General features: G+C 54.2%; 1 protein-coding gene across 3 annotated transcripts in view; it reads right to left on the reverse strand.

Moving 5' to 3' along the window:
* Positions 1-233: 233 nt before the first annotated feature.
* Positions 234-15,531, reverse strand: part of LZTS1 (leucine zipper tumor suppressor 1) — a 69,429-nt gene continuing 54,131 nt past the window's right edge. For all 3 annotated transcript variants that reach the window (XM_066351074.1, XM_066351054.1, XM_066351062.1), the window contains exons 2-4: positions 9,503-9,977; positions 6,299-7,102; positions 234-3,886 (exon numbers count right to left, since the gene is read on the reverse strand). In XM_066351074.1, coding sequence (XP_066207171.1) covers positions 3,215-3,886; positions 6,299-7,102; positions 9,503-9,841 — 1,815 coding nt within the window. In that variant the 5' untranslated portion in view covers positions 9,842-9,977 and the 3' untranslated portion in view covers positions 234-3,214. The remainder of the gene's footprint in view (positions 3,887-6,298; positions 7,103-9,502; positions 9,978-15,531) is intronic.

A 15,531-nucleotide genomic window follows, 5' to 3' on the forward strand; every position in this document is an offset into this window, starting at 1 on the left:
GGGTTGGCGAACGGCAGGGTCCAACTGGATATCTAGCTGCTGCCAGGCCCGTGCTTTCCTCTCGACTCATCATGCAGTCCCAGCTCCATCCCCGGTCGGAAGGGCATTGCCTTTCTTATTCCAAATGGAGCAGCCCCAAGAAACTGCCGAGCTGTAGACAGGGTGAGGTGGGGAGTGTGGGGTGAGGTGGGGAGTGTGGGCAGACAAGAGTGGCTATGGAGGGCGTGGGAAATGGCATTCTTTATTCATAAATAAAAACATAAAATCACCAGAAATAGTTTACATGGCCAAAAAGGGGGCATCAAAGAACAAAATAAAACAAAGCTGTCAAAAGCAAAGCAAACCAAACAACAACAAACAACGAAGAGAAAAATAACTGTGTACATATTCCTCCAAGTGCGAGTCCATCTAGAGGCAGCCGTGGCCGGGGGCTCTGGCGCTGCCTGCAGACACAGCATGGACTCCGCACAGAGGGGAGGGGAGCGCCCACCTGCACAGGGCGAGCGCTCAGGCTCAGCGAGCTCAGGGCCGCTGGGAATGACCCTCCTCGGAGCTGCTGCCCCCGTGGTCCAGCCCAGCTTCCCTTGGGCAGCCCCACTGGGTCAGAACAGGACCAGGGCAGGGACAGAGGCGCAGCAGTTTCTTCCCAGGGAGACACGGCCCCCAGTGCCCACAGGGCTCAGTGCCCATGGTGTGCAGAGTGCCTCAGCAGGGCCGCCTGCACACCTGCAGCGGGCACCCGAGAGTCTGGGCCCCTTGAGTCCCAGAGGCGACTGCCCCCCTGGGAGAGGGGCTGGGTGCTCTCTTTGTGGACAGTGTCACCATGTTCAGGCATTCTTTGGGAGCAGAGCGGGTGGGTCTGAGTGAGCAAGCATGCCAGCAGGGCTGCTCAGAGGGAAGGACAGCGAACTCATGTGGCCCCAGGTCGGGCTGAGGCCACGTCGCCTGACCGCCCCAGTCCCTGCTCAGCCTTGCTGTTCGGAGCCTCCTTCTGGACAGCTGGGCTTGGCATGGTCCAGGGGGAGTAAGGAAGTTTTTCCACAGGGAGGGGAAGGAAGTCCACATGGCAGCGAGTTTGCTATGTTACAGGACACTGATGCGCTCTGGTGCCACCCTGGGGCCTTGGGCTGGTGGCAGCCAGGGAGGGCATTCATGGGTTGGCTGAGGGCAGGGAGGTGGGGTGCAGGGTACAGTCACACAACAGTTAGCACCTACCATCCCGGACTCAGCACCCACCTCTTCTCATGTGAGGGACTGTCTTTGGGGAGAGGTGTCAGGGGTATTTCTAGCCTGGAAAAGGTGCACAGCCCCCTTTCTGTCCTGCGGGGCAGTCTCACTAAGGGAGGGACTCGGACAAGGCACGGGCTGGTGGAAAGGGAGGGGTGAAGGGCCACGGCACAGGGGATCTCTGACTTAGGGGTCTGCACTCTGCCCCCAAGGCAGGGAGGGGCTCCTGGCCTATGGGGTCCAGGTTTAAATCTAGTGTATGACTGAGAGCCATGGCTTCAAATTCCAGACACGCTCCTCTGTCGTGTGAAGGCAGCAGGACAGGCACAGCTTAACCCTGGGGGTCAGAAGGCAGATCCAACCTCAGGAAGACGGCCCTGCCCTCACCCCAGACTCAGGGAAGGAAAAGGAGCAGCTCCATTCCCACCTGGAGGCCCGTAGCTGAAGGTCAGAGGTCAGAGGTCGGGGAGGCAGCTAGGGACCGGCATGGAACTGGTAAGGACCAGACTCTCTGCCCCCCTTGCCTCCGGGTGAGCCCTCCCAGCAGGCAGGTACGAGGCGTGGGAGCCCAGCAAGGGCTGGCTGTCCCGAGCGCAGCAGCTGCGGCTAGAGTAAAAAATAGAGCACAGAACAGCCTGGCTGCCTGCTAGGACTCGCTTGCTTCTGAAAAAAACACGAAAAGAAAGAAAAAAAGGAAGAAAAAAAGATTCCTGAAATAAGCAACTGAGAAAGCCTATCTTTTCTGTCCTCCCCCAGCTCTGCGTGTCTTCTGAAGAGAAACCCAGCCTCCCCAGCACGGCCCAGCTCCCGGCAGCTGCCGCCTCTGGCCTCTGACAGTCGGGGTTCTTGTGGGGCCGTGGTGGGGCTCAGGGTGGAGGCAGACCACGGCGGCCCTGGGACGTCCCTGAGGCTGTGCCTACGCCTCTCAGCCCCGCTGCCTGGCGCTCTGGTGGGAGGACTCCAACCAGGAAGGCCTCCTGTCTGAACCTGGCACTGGAGCTGTGAAGGGAAAGGGGGTGTGTGTGGGTCGTGTGTGCTGCGACCCAGATCATCCTGCCAGTGCTGGCGGGTCGTCTTAGTGGACGCGGGCTATTTTGGATCCAGCTAAGGCTTGATTCTTGGGAAGAAAACAAGTTCAAAGTAGCTGTTGGCCAACTTCAACCAGGTGGGGAAGCCCTGCCTCCAGCCCTTCCCCGGCACTACCTGGAGGTTCTCCTTGGGACAGCTGGAAAGCCACAACCATCCCACACCACGGTGCCTTCCATCTTCCCTTCCCAGCACCTACTCAGCTCCTCAGCATCTATGGCTTTAAGGAGAGTGGTTGCTGAGGTCCAAGGTCGCCAGCCACCCAGAGGCTGCTAGCCTCCAGTTGGCGGAGCCCAGCGGGGTCTCCCTCTGCCCCGTGGTCCTCCCTGAGCGAACTCCAGGGCTGCCACAGCTCTGCTCGCTTTCCGTGGCTGCGGGATCAGGACAGTGCTGATGGTGCTCAGCCCAGTTCTGCACACTCCACTCCAGCCCCTACACCTCCTCGGCCAGAGGAAGAGCTCCGGTTATGACTGGGTCAACTTACAAGGGTGCTGGTCACAAATGGCTTTTTTCTATTCCCAAGGCATCCCAGTGTATCCAGGGGAGAAGGACCGTGGGAAGAGAGGAGGTTACTGGCCTTCACGGCAGCCACCGCCATCCCTGGGGGAGGGAGGGTACCTCTAAGTATTTGAACAAAGGCCAAGGCTGGGGGAGACCTTAAAACTAGAGGCCTGGTGGGCTGCAGAATGGTGAGCACTGGACCACGGGAGAGGGGCAGAGAGGCCAGGCGGCAGTCCCTTCTCTCGCCTCCTGGCCCTCCCCTCAGGGACCCCAGGCCTGTCCCCAGGCAGGCTCCAGAGAGGCCCAGCTACTGAGCAGGGAGGGCAGGGGGCCTCCTGGACAGGCCCAGCGCCTCTGCCTCCCAGGGCCAGGCCCCCGCTCTCCCCCTCCCAAGAGTCCCTCAGATCTCAGTGGCTATTATGTCCTCGTAGGGGATGTCAGCCCCTTCAATGTCGATCTCCAAAGATACCCCTGCGCCGTCCCTGTGGGCCAGCTGCTGCAGTGCCTTCTCCAGGTGCTGGTTGCGCTGGTACATGGCCAGGTAGCTCTGCTGCAGCTGCTTCTGGTACTGAATCACCTTCTCCTTCTCCTCCTTCCACACCAGCCGCTCGTGCTGGAAGCCCGATGACATCTGGCTGTGGCCTTGCCGCTCCTCCTGCAGCTCAGCCCGCAGCCGCTCCAGCTCCCGCTGCAGGGCTGGGATGTCCTCGCAGAAGGCGGGCGCTGGCCCCGCCCCCAGCCCCGGCCCCCAGGCCACGCAGTCCCGCTGCAGGGCGGCCTGGGCCCGCAGCTCCAGCAGCTCCTGCTCCAGCAGGGTCACCTTCTCCCGCAGCAGCTCTGCCTCGTTCTTCTTGCGCTGCAGCTCATTCTCGCAGACCTCCAGCTCCAGGCCCTTGGTGTGCAGCGCGCCCTCCAGATCCTGCGTCTTCAGCTCCACGCCCTCCAGCCTGCCCCGCGTGTCCTTCAGCTGCGCCTTCAGACTGAGGATCTCGCTGGCCTTGGCGTTGACCTCCATCTGGGACTCCTTCAGCTGCTGCTTCAGGAGGGAGATCTCGCCTGACTTCTGGCACACCTGCCAAGGGTCGGGGCGGGAGAGGAGAGAGTGCAAGGAGTGAGACATCGTAGCCCAGAGTGAGTTACATCTCCACTGCCTCCCAGCACGAAGCCATCCTGACATGGAGCCTCCCAAGAGGCCCCAAGCCTGCTGGTCTGAGTGACCCATGGAGCCCCCCCCCCCCCCCCCCCCCCGCCTTGAGGCTCATTTCATTCTGTAGTTTGGCTTGGTCTGTCCTCATGCCTCCCTCACCACCAATTCAGAGTCAAAATCTCCATCTATACCCAAGCCTGTGGTCACAGGTCAGTCAATGACCAGGGGCTAAATCTGTCCACTGCTGGCACCTCCATCATCCACATTTAACATCGATGGTACCCACTTCCATGTCTGCCTCATTTCCATCCCCACGCTTATGCACATACATTCTGATCTCTCCCCTGCAAACCAGCTCCCCTCTCCTGCCTCTTGAGGTGAAGATACAGCCAGGCATTTACCCTGTGATAAGCACGGCACCTGGCTCAGAGACAAGGCCTAATTCCTACCTACCAAATGACGGGCTACTGTGTTTTCACTGCCCCCTGCCCTCACATTTCTATTCCTCTTCTGCACCCAATGTTGGCCAAGATCTGCAAACAAACCAAAGGCACTGCAGGTCCGTCCGTTTCTGAGCCATGGCCCTTCAGGGTCACGGGTGGCTCAGAAGACCAGTCCGGTGCATGCCACAGAGTGCTTCCTGCTGCCCTGGGAATGGGCAGAGTGAGGTCAGGGTGTGGGCCTCTGACGAGGGGATTCTGGGAACAGGACTGGAAGCCACCTAGATACTCCTCACTTTTCATCTCACAGTGGAAATCTGCCCCCCCTCCCTGCCGCTGTCATGAACCACCTTGGAAGCACTGACTGGAATCAAGGCCGAGACTGCATTTGTTCATGGGGGGAGCAGCACAGAGTCATGGTGGAGGCATGAGTCTGGCTGGGGATCCTGACTTGACCACTCATGCCCTGAGTGACCATTAGCGCAGTAGTAATATGGTATAGTGGTTAACAACTTGATCTCTGGGGCCAAGCTGTCAGGATCACGTCCTGGCTCCGATACTTACAATGTGGTGGGCATGGGCAAGTCATTTAACCTGCTGTTTGCTATCACAACCTCTCTGTGCCTCAGTCTCCTTGACTATAAACTGAGGATTAGTAATCATATCTTCTCCACTGGGTAAGGAGTAGAAGAGAGAACCTAGGGCCTGGCACTTAATAAACACGCTATACATTATTATTATAAATATGTTTGAATGTATCTATGCTATAAAAATGTTTAACTGTATAGCCTGACTGAACAACCTGGGAGTGAGGTTCGTAGCAATGTCCAGCTTAGTTCCAGGTCAGACAAACAAGGACGGGGTGCCTATTGCCAGCACTAGCCTCTATCTCCGAGATGCTCTGAAGTGTCCCCGAGCCCTGGCTGACAAGCAATGACCAAGAAAGGGTCTGCTGCGCCCACGTCGACAGGAAGGAGGAAAGGCACTGCTGCCGTGGCTAACGTCCTCTCCGCTGCGGGAGACCTGGCAGACGAGGAGTGACTCTCTTCTCACCTGTCTGGTTCCCCATCATCTCTTCCATAGAAAGGAGCCTTTCCCTCCACTCCTGGTGACGCTGTCACTCTGATTCCCAGTATAAGTACACAGAGCTCCTGTGCCAACAGATGGCTGAGCTGCTAGGGTGGTAGTGCTGGTCCAACCAGACACAGTGACCCCTCAGTCCCTGTCCAGGGGAAAGCCTGCCCTGGGGTGAAGCACAGCACCCCCCTCATCCCAGCACCACCTCCAGGGGCCTCCCAGAAATAGAAGCTGCTCTCAGGCAGGATGTGGGGGTCAAGGCAGATGCACAGGCCTCACCTCCAGCTTGCCTGTTGGTGCATGAGCCCTTTTCTTCCTCTTGTTTCTATCTCAGACCCCTGATCGAGCCTCCACTTCCACTTCTAGAAGTGCTCCATTCTGTCACTGAGATCTGCCACAAATGGGGTCACTCTCACCAGTGGGTGGGACCCTTCCCTCAAAAAGTAACAAATCCTATGCTTTCTTGTGGCTCCTGGACCGGCATGAATCCAGGTGTGGCTGTGCCTCCGTGGAGGCTTCTGTGAGCAGACGAAGCGAGTCGGCCCTCAGGTACCCAGCTAGGCTTTGTTTCTCATGACTCCAGCCTCTTGGTCAGTGGCTGGGTCAATAAACTCCATTCTGGGGCCATGAGACCCTGACACAGGAAGAGAGGGAGAAGCCCAAAGTGCATCCCTGATGTGGTTACCCGGGAGCCTCTCGCTTGGATCATGAAGCTGGCTCTCCAGCACAGCATGCTGGGCTGGGCTGTGTCACACACCACTGGCCAGACCTGGAGCAGGGAGGGGTCTGGGCACCAAACCTCAGCCACCCCAAGCCTCACCTCCCACTGGGTCTCCTCCAACGCAGGGGCGAAGCTGGTCTTCTCCTTCTCGTAGGACCGCAGCTTGGTCTCCAGGAGGTCCTGCTCCTTCATGAGGTTGTCGAGCTCCTGCCGGAGCTGTCGCTTCTCCTGCTGGAGCTGCAGCACCTGCAGGTGCAGCACTTGCTGCGTGCGCTGGCCTTTCTGCGAGGCCGCCTTCCGCTTGCTGCCGCCCTTCTGCTCCGGACCCTCCGGCTCCTCCAGGCAGCGCCAGCGCCGCTCCTCGCAGGCCTGGCTGGAGGCCAGCTCCTTCTCCTCAAGGCTGCGCTGCAGCTTGTGCAGCTCGCCCTCCCGCTCCAGCAGCTTCTGCTCCAGCTCCTGGATGGCGCTCTCGTCCGTGGAGATGGGCGAGCGCACGCACGAGGAGCCCCTGTCCACCTTGCCGGGGTGGGCCAGCTTGCTGCCCCCATCAGAGAAGGACAGCGCCTTCAGGCTCATCATGTTGCTGTCCTGGAGGAGGATGCCCTGGGTGATGTTGTGGGCTGAGCCACCGAAGCGGCTGGCCGGCCCCACGGCTGTGACCAGCGGGTCCAGCTGGTAGCTGCTGGTGGTGCTGTGCGTGGGCAGGCTGGACATGGAGTTACGGCCGGAGTCGGAGAGTGCCCCAGAGCACAGGCCGGGCTTCAGCTCCTGCTCCTTGGGCTTGTCTGGAGGGGCGGGGTGCAGCTGGTGGCTGGCGCTCTCGGGGGAGGCATGCAGGACGGCCCCCGATCGCGGCAGCACAGGCTTGAAGGCTGTGGGCCTCGGCGCACCCTTCTCTGAGGCCTGGGGAGAAAAGAACCACACAACCTCATGTCCCCCTCCCCACGCTGCCGCGTGGCATCCTTCTCCATCACAGCCACAGGCGATCTCCCCAGGTGCTCGGAGCAGCCTAATGTGTGGAATCCTCTCAAGCAGGAGAAACCCCTCCGTGCCACAGGGGGATGTCTTTCATAATCACCCTGTCACCAGCTTGCCTCAGCTGCCTGCGATGGGGAACAGCTTCAGCTCTGTCTCTATGCAGTGCAGGCAGGGACTCCGGGCTAGGTGAGCACGGTGTCCCTGTGATAGTCAACCCCTTGCTCACCTCACTGTCCCTTCTAGTAGACACCACCCTGGCCTCCTCAAAGGTTGGGAAGATCACTTGGCATAACCTTTTTCTCTCTCCTTCCTTCCTTCCTTCCTTCCTTCCTTCCTTCCTTCCTTCCTTCCTTCCTTCCTCCCTCCCTCCCTCCCTCCCTCCCTCCCTCCCTCCCTCCCTCCCTTCCTTCCTCCCTTCCCTTCCCTTCCCTTCCCTTCCCTTCCCTTCCCTTTCTTTTTCTTTCTTTCTTATCTTTCTTCCTTCCTTCCTTCCTTCCTTCCTTCCTTCCTTCCTTCCTTCCTTCCTTCCTTCCTTCTTTTACTCCTTCCTTGTTTCTTTCCTTCCTTCCTTCCTTCCTTCCTTCCTTCCTTCCCTTCCCTTCCCTTCCCTTCCTTTTCTTTTTCTTTCTTTCTTTCTTTCTTTTTCTTTCTTTCTTTCTTTCTTTCTTTCTTTCTTTCTTTCTTTCTCTTTCTTTCTTTCTTTCTTTCTTTCTTTCTTTCTTTCTTTCTCTTTCTTTCTTTCTTTCTTTCTTTCTCTTTCTTTCTTTCTTTCTTTCTTTCTTTCTTTCTTTCTTCTTTCTTTCTTTCTTTCTTTCTTCTTTCTTTCTTTCTTTCCTTTCTTTCTTTCTCTCTCTCTCTCTCTCTCCCTTCCTTTCCCTTTCCTTCCTCCCTCCCTCCCTCCCTCCCTCCCTCCCTCCCTCCCTCTCTCTCTCTCTCTCTCTCTCTCTTTCTTTCTTTCTTTCTTTCTTTCTTTCTTTCTTTCTTTCTTTCTTTCTTTTAGTGAGAGAAGGGGAGATAGTGAGACAGACTCCTGCATGCACCCTGACCGGGATCCATCTGGCAACCCCCATCCGGGGCCGATGCTCAAATCCAGGGGTCCCCAAACTACGGCCCGCGGGCCACATCCGGCCCCCGCCGCACTTCCGGAAGGGGCACCTCTTTCATTGGTGGTCAGTGAGAGGAGCATAGTTCCCATTAAAATACTGGTCAGTTTGTTGATTTAAATCTACTTGTTCTTTATTTTAAATATGGTATTTGTTCCCGTTTTTTTTTTTTGTTTTTTTTTAACTTTAAAATAAGATATGTGCAGTGTGCACAGGGATTTGTTCATAGCTTTTTTTATAGTCCAGCCCTCCAACAGTCTGAGGGACAGTGAACTGGCCCCCTGTGTAAAAAGTTTGGGGACCCCTGCTCAAATCAATCGAGCTATCCTCAACGCCTGAGGCCAACATGCTCAGACCAACCAAGCCACTGGCTGCAGGAGGGGAGAGAGAGAGAAAGGGGAGAGGGAAGGGGACAGGGAGGGGGAGTGATGGTCACTTCTCCTGTGTGCCCTGACTGGGGATCGAATCTGGGGTGTCCACATGCTAGGCTAATGCTCTGTCCACTGAGCTCTAGCCACTACCATTTTCACTGGTAAAGTGCTTTTCAGTTTATAAGCCCTTTAGTTTGAAAAGCTTAAGGCTCTACGCAAATGTGGAGGGTCACTTCCTGGTGTGTCCAAGCCAGTGTGGGGCAGGTGACCACTGGCAGGCCCCATGAGAGTTTAATCTGGACTAAGGGCTGGGTTTCTGAGTATGTAGGACTCTTGTGTCCTCATTTCTGCTAAAGATTATGGCAAGAAACTCATAGTCCTCATCCAGTCAGATGCCTCCTGGCCCAGCTTGAGTGAGCAGCTCTGCACCATCCGGCAGCCAACGAGGAAGGAGTCTGCTGGCCAGGGAAGTGCCCGCTCTCTGCGTGGACTCCCTGTCTGCTCTTCCAGACAAGCCAGAGCACCCTCTCCTCCCACACACACTGAAAATGCTGCTGCTGCTCCTGCCAGCCCAGTGGGGCAGGGAGGGCAGGAGCTCAGAAAGCCTTGCATTTCCCCTTCGCTGTTTGCTCAACGGCTCACCCAGGACTGACCAAAGCTTCTCTTCCTTTGTTCAACCTTTGATTTCCGCAGTGTGGCTGGGCACCCTCGCCCTCACTGAGTGCCCCGACCCTTCGCAGCTCTAGATGCTCAGATCTCTGCCGCCACCCCTCCCTGCCCTGTGCTCTCCACTCATTTTGCTCTCTCCTGCCATTCCAACCCATCTACCATTACCAGAGACTCCCACTTACCATTTCTAGTTGATCAGAGAAGGGCATGAGCTTGGGTGGGGTAGACGGGCCAAAGTCCACCCTAGCCTGGCCCCCTAAGTCCCCACTGGACAGGGCAGTATAATCAGGGTGGTGGGAGCCTCGAGCCTTCTGGCTGACTTTGATGTAGAAAAAGTCTTCACTCTTTCCCATTTTGGACTTGCCATGACCTGAGTCCTGGGAGAAGCCAAATCTGAGCAGCCCGTCTGAGTACCGGTTGAGCTTCTTGAGGTGGGAGGGCTTGCGCAGCTTGTACTGAGAAGCCCGGCAGTGCTTGCTGTGGAAGCCGTGGCCAGAGATGAGGCTGCTGACGCTGCCCATGGCGCCCTGGGGCTGGGGCCAGGCGGGGCAGAGCGGGAGCCTGGTGCGGCTGTGGCAGTGAGCGAGCGGCAGTCCTGGAGCTGCAGGGGTCCTGCGGGCATAGCAAACCGCTAGCAGAGCCTGGGGGAGCGCAGACCTGGAAGAGACACCAGGGCAGAGTCAGCGGGGCTAGTGGCGACTTGAAGGGAGTCATGCTCACTGCAGGGTCTGGGCGGTGGCGAAATGTATGTGCCTGTTAACAAAAGCTCAGCCCTGTTTGTAAGCTCTCCGTTCTTCCTTTGTCCCCAAATTCAACAAACATTCGCCGAGGGCCTGTTTCTGTCAGGCACTGTTCTGGGCATGGAACACCGGAGTGGCCAGGACACTTCCTGTCCCCGTGCTCGTGGCTCGTGCCGAGTGCAGTGAGGACGGGCCGTAAACAAACGTGCACCATCTCAAGTGACAGAGGTGACAGGGGAAGTAAAGCAGAGTGCATGAGATGGAAGTTGGGGGGGGGGTGTTGTTTATACAGGGAGCACCAGGGAGGCCTCTCTATTGGGGTATGATTTAAAGGGACCCCCAAAATGAGGGAGCAAGCCATGCAGCAGTGTAGGGTCTTGAGAAACAGCTCAGAAGCAGTCCGAGTGCCGAGCCCTGAGTCCCGGCGGTGGGGAGAGCCCAGCAGAGGCGAGACCTGCAAGGAAGCCAGCCCAGCAGCAGGGCGGGCGAGGAGAAGTCAGGTGCTAGCAGGCCTGGGCCACACAGAGCCTGGTGGCCTAAGGGTGTTTGCTGTTACTCTGATGGCTTGAAGCAGTGACACCACGATCTGACTGAGGCTGTGGAAGGTCCCTCTGGCTGCTGTGTGGGGAAGAGGCTGTTGAGGGGTCTGGGTGAATGTGGAGGGCCAGTTGTGTTAGATGAGTGACTACCATGGCTGGGTCAGGGTGGTAGCTTTGGAGTAAATTTAAGATTTAATTTTAAGTTTCAGCTGATAGGATTTGTTACAGGATTGAACGCAGGGAGGAGGAGAAAGTGAGGAGCCAAGGCTGACTCCACTGTTTTTATCCAAGGAACTAGAGCAGGGGTCTCAAACTCGCGGCCCGCCGAACAATTTTGTGCGGCCCACAGACTAATCCACGAAGTTCAAAATATTTTGGATAAAATTAAGTAAGCCTAGGGGCCTACTTGTATTTTTCATTTCTCTAGCATCCTAGCTAGATATTAGCTTAGTTAACAGCAGTTGTGATGCGAACTACAGTTTCTGGTCGTTTTGTGACACTGAGTAAACTGCATGTACGATTGTTCTTGTTGTACTGATTTTTTTTTGTTTTCAACTGCAGTGAGAAAAGTGTTGCGTAACAGTTGCCTTTTGTAGACCTAGTGCAGCCCGCCGAACGGCTATGATCTTGCTCTGCGGCCCACATGCTGAGTTGAGTTTGAGACCCCCGAACTAGAGTAAGCATGCTGCCATCCACTGAGATGCAAGACCACAAAAGGCGCCAGTTTAGGATGATGTGGGGTGGGAAGTAGGGGCTCAGTGAAGACGTGGAGTAGTGTTGTGGAGTGGGTGGCGGGCTGCGTGGGGCCTGTGGGGGCTGCAGATGGCTCTGCGAAAGTTGTCTGCATAGAGAAGGCAGCTGAAAGTGGGGGAGGCCATTGGAGAAGCAAAGGCAGGAAGACAAGAGAAGGCTGAGGACTGGTTCGTGGTGGCAGGAAGGTGAGGCGTCTGAGGAAGAGAAACTGAGACGCTTCCAGTGATGCAGGAGACAAAGGAAGCCACGTGAAGACGTTGTCTCAAGGAAGGGCATCAGAGCTGCCGAAGTAAGGTGACTGAGAACTGGTCAGTGGATTGGGCCCTGGGAGGTCATCAGTGGCCGCAGCAAGAGCCGTTTTGGTAGAGTGGCAGGGAGAGAGGAAAGAGAGAAAGAGGAGGGAAATAACTACACCTTGGATGCTAAGAAGAGGTACGTGATAATAGGGGGGTCCTCAGGTTATAACAGTCGCAACATATGATGTTTCAAGTTTACGACGCTCACTCCCATAAAAACTTAAAAATATTGAGATGTGAGTGTTTTGGCTTACACAGTTCGCATCATACTTATGGATTATGTAGGCAAACTAGGTTGTTATGGGTGCCTTGGAATGCTATAGCCAGATTTTGGAAGAGAAGTCATTAACTTTCCAGACAAGCCTGCAACAATTCTTTAAGAAGGTCGAGTCTACGGCCATGCCACCCTGAACGCGCCCGATCTCGTCTGATCTCGGAAGCTAAGCAGGGTCGGGCCTGGTTAGTACTTGGATGGGAGAAGGTAGAGATGCCTACAACAGATCCTGTACCCTCTACATCAGCTGCTTCTTGAGATGAAACACCTGGAGTACAGGTAGAATCATCTCCAGCATCTCCTGCCTGTTCCTTAGGTAATCCTGATTCTCCTGACCCAGTATCTCCAGCACCTTCTGCAGGTTCTCCTGCCTCTCCAGCTTCCTCCTCCCCATAGGTCACTCTCTCCACCTTGCAATACCCTTCCAGTGTGCAAGCCAACCATGGGAATAAAGGTAAGAATTTTTTTTTACACTCATTTTTTGTAACTTTTTCTGTTACTACAGTACAGTGTCCAGTACAGTATATTTATGTCCTTTTCCTTTTTCTGTGGCTTAGTTGTGTTTTTATGTTCTAGATTATGATTTTACAACTGTGTTAGGATAGGTAAGTGACTTAGGCTAGGGTGTGTTTCAACTTACACCAAAATTCGGGTTACATCATTGTCGTAGGAATGGAACTATGTCACAACCTGAGGACCTCTTGTAAACAGTTTGGATTCCCAGTTATGCCCCCTGCCAGTTGTGACATGTGAGGTAAACTCTAACATCTTCAACCTTCAGTTTCGTTTCGAGGACAGTTTCAATTCTAAGACACTAAACAATTTTTTTTAAGTAATTGAAATGCATCTAATAATAAATGCTGAAAACTATAACAACGACCTTGCCTATCACTGGACAGAGGAACACACTGGGACTTCAGTGCCAACACACTCACAGATCTAGGCAAATGTGTAAGCACTGGTCACATGACTTCCAAAGCAAAGAAAGGCTGTGGAGTTGTCATGCGTTGTGAAGGAGTATTTCCCTTAGCCAGTCAAAAGATCCAATGAAGAAAGAAAAACGACAAGTTTAATAAAAAATGAAATCAGAAGGAACCCTGTGCTCTTTACTCTGCTCTAAATGATACTCTTGATCCTGAAGGGGCAAAAAATGTCCTGGGCAGGCAGGCCAAGGGGAGTTCCGCATGCACAGCGGAAGGAGCCAGAAGTCTCCTCAACTGTGAATGCAAAGGCTTGGACTAAATCATGCATTGTTACCCTGAAGAATGAAGTGGCTATGTTATGAATAAATATGCTCTATGTTCCATTTGTAAAAGCACAATACAACCAAACATCATTGTGTAAGTGTGATGTACGTTTTCCTCTGGAAAGCTTTTCCTAAATTGATGGCCTCTGAGAATCCATGAAGCATAGCCATTCCTACCCCAGAGGATTGTGATGAGGAGTGTATGAGATACCACCATCAGCTAACAGGTGTGCACTAGGTGCTCAGAAAATGGTAGCATTTTCACTGGTATTATGATATCATTACCATTGTTCCCTCTAGCAATCATCATTCCTATGTTATCTTTGATCCACCCCCACCCCCACTTTCCAGCATGAGATCTTGCTCTTCCAAATGCAAACAGAGCTACCTAGGTCGGAGTATGGAGTTCCTCTGCTCACTTAACTGGTTGACAATGACGAATATATTTTTCATCCCCCAGGTCATCCATCTCTTATTTAGCCAAGGCCTTCAGTTCCTTGGAGAAGAAAAATTCTGTTGTGCATATGTAGGAAAGCTATTTTTGGCCAAAAGACTCTCCTGCACTCCGCTTGTTATACCCCGTGGGCGACTGGCCCATCCCGGTGCACATCTGTGAGCATCTGTGCGGACAGTGTTGTGGAGATACGGCAGATCTGGATGTGAAAAGCAACTTCTCTGAGGTTGCTTTGCTCACCAAATAAAAATAGTAACTATTTTAGGGGGTCACTATGAGGATGAAGCAGACTAACAGAAGTCAAGGGCAATGCTCGGCACGTGATGGGTGCTCTACAGACACGTGATCAATGGAACGACGGGCCAGGGTGTCGCCATCGAGAAGGGTAGAACACAGTGAGGCTGTAACTAAGCAGACATACTCCAAGGGTCCCTTTGCATTCCCTGGCTCCTCTGCTATCTCCTCTCACCTGCCCCTTGAGACACCGCCAAATTTGTCTTTCCCCGAACTGGTCATCTTAAGCATCTGAAGTGGCACAATCATCACACACCCTGATGAAAACCCTCAAGGCTCCCTATTGTTCTTAGAGTAGAGCAGACTCCTTACCAAGTTCTGCAGGCCTTGATTTGCCTGCTGTGCCAATCGTATCTCACCCTCTTCTTTCCTTGCTCATAACTACAGCGACAGCCCCTCAGCTATTTTCTGTTGGTTGAGCACAGCAAGCCTTTTGCTACCAAGGGGCTTTTGCTCCTGCTGTTGCCTTTGCTGACAAGTCCCTTCCCTTAGCCCTTTGCACAGAATAGTCTCTCATCTTTCAGTTCTTAACTCAAATATCGCCTCTGCCAAGGTAGCTTTGTCTGGTTACCCCAGGAAAAATCCATCTCCGCAATTACTCTCTATTATTCCAATCTGTTCATTTCCTTCATAACACTGGCTTGATTTAATCTGTAATCTTATTTTTAAACGTGTCTGTTGTGAATGTCGCCACCAGAATATGAGCTCAGGGGGAGCAAAGACTTTGCATCTATAGTTTCTAGAACACAAAAGAGGAAAATGAGGCACAGATTCAGAGAGGTGAGATGATCTGGCCTTTGTTACTCCACTGATCAGTGACCATGGTGGACCTAGACCCAAAGTCCATGAATCTGCTCGATGGTACACTGTTGAGGACTTCAGGTGAGGTTCAGAGATGTTAGGGGTCAGCCCTGGATAGCAGTGAATTTCCAGGGTTGGGGCAGAGAAGCCTGGAGGAGAAATCAAGGCTGTTGCCTTTGGCCATAGCTTCACTTTCCTGCTGGGCGGATGACAACAGGGTTTCAGGTACAGATGAGCTCCTTTGCTACCTGAGCAGCAGCCTGGATGGCTTGTGAACCACAAGCACTGCTCTAGGCCCTAGAGGACTGGGAGAAAGACCCATGATGCAGGGGGGCAGAGGAAGGAGGGCTGCAGGATGGTGCCTCCAGCCCTCAGAGTGCATTCTTAGTCCCTGATCCCTGCCCTCTCTCCATTTCCCAGGTCTTGAAACACAGAGGAGCTTTGAAGTTTGAGATTATCCCCAGATCCACTAATTACCTTTAAATGTCTGGACTTGTTCAGTTTTCAACTTGGAGAGAACATCACAGAAAAGTTGGCTGTGGTCCAGCCTAGTTCCCAGCCCTAGTTTCCCACCCACCCAGCTCTGCAGGACTGTGTCTCTGTGCTCAGGGAGGAGGGAGGAAGGGCAGTTTTACTCCTGGGAGGCAAATCCCACTAGCCAGGGGTAGGTACTCAGGGTGGAAATAAGCAATCACACAGATCTCGGGCGTTCAAACAGGGGGAAGGAAGAGGGAAGGACCAGATTGAGGAAACAGGGAAAAAACGATAGAACTTCACAGTGAGTATTTTGGAGAAATCTTGTCTGTACGACCTC

This window comes from Saccopteryx leptura, chromosome 1, assembly GCF_036850995.1.
Source record: "Saccopteryx leptura isolate mSacLep1 chromosome 1, mSacLep1_pri_phased_curated, whole genome shotgun sequence".
Taxonomy (NCBI): domain Eukaryota; kingdom Metazoa; phylum Chordata; class Mammalia; order Chiroptera; family Emballonuridae; genus Saccopteryx; species Saccopteryx leptura.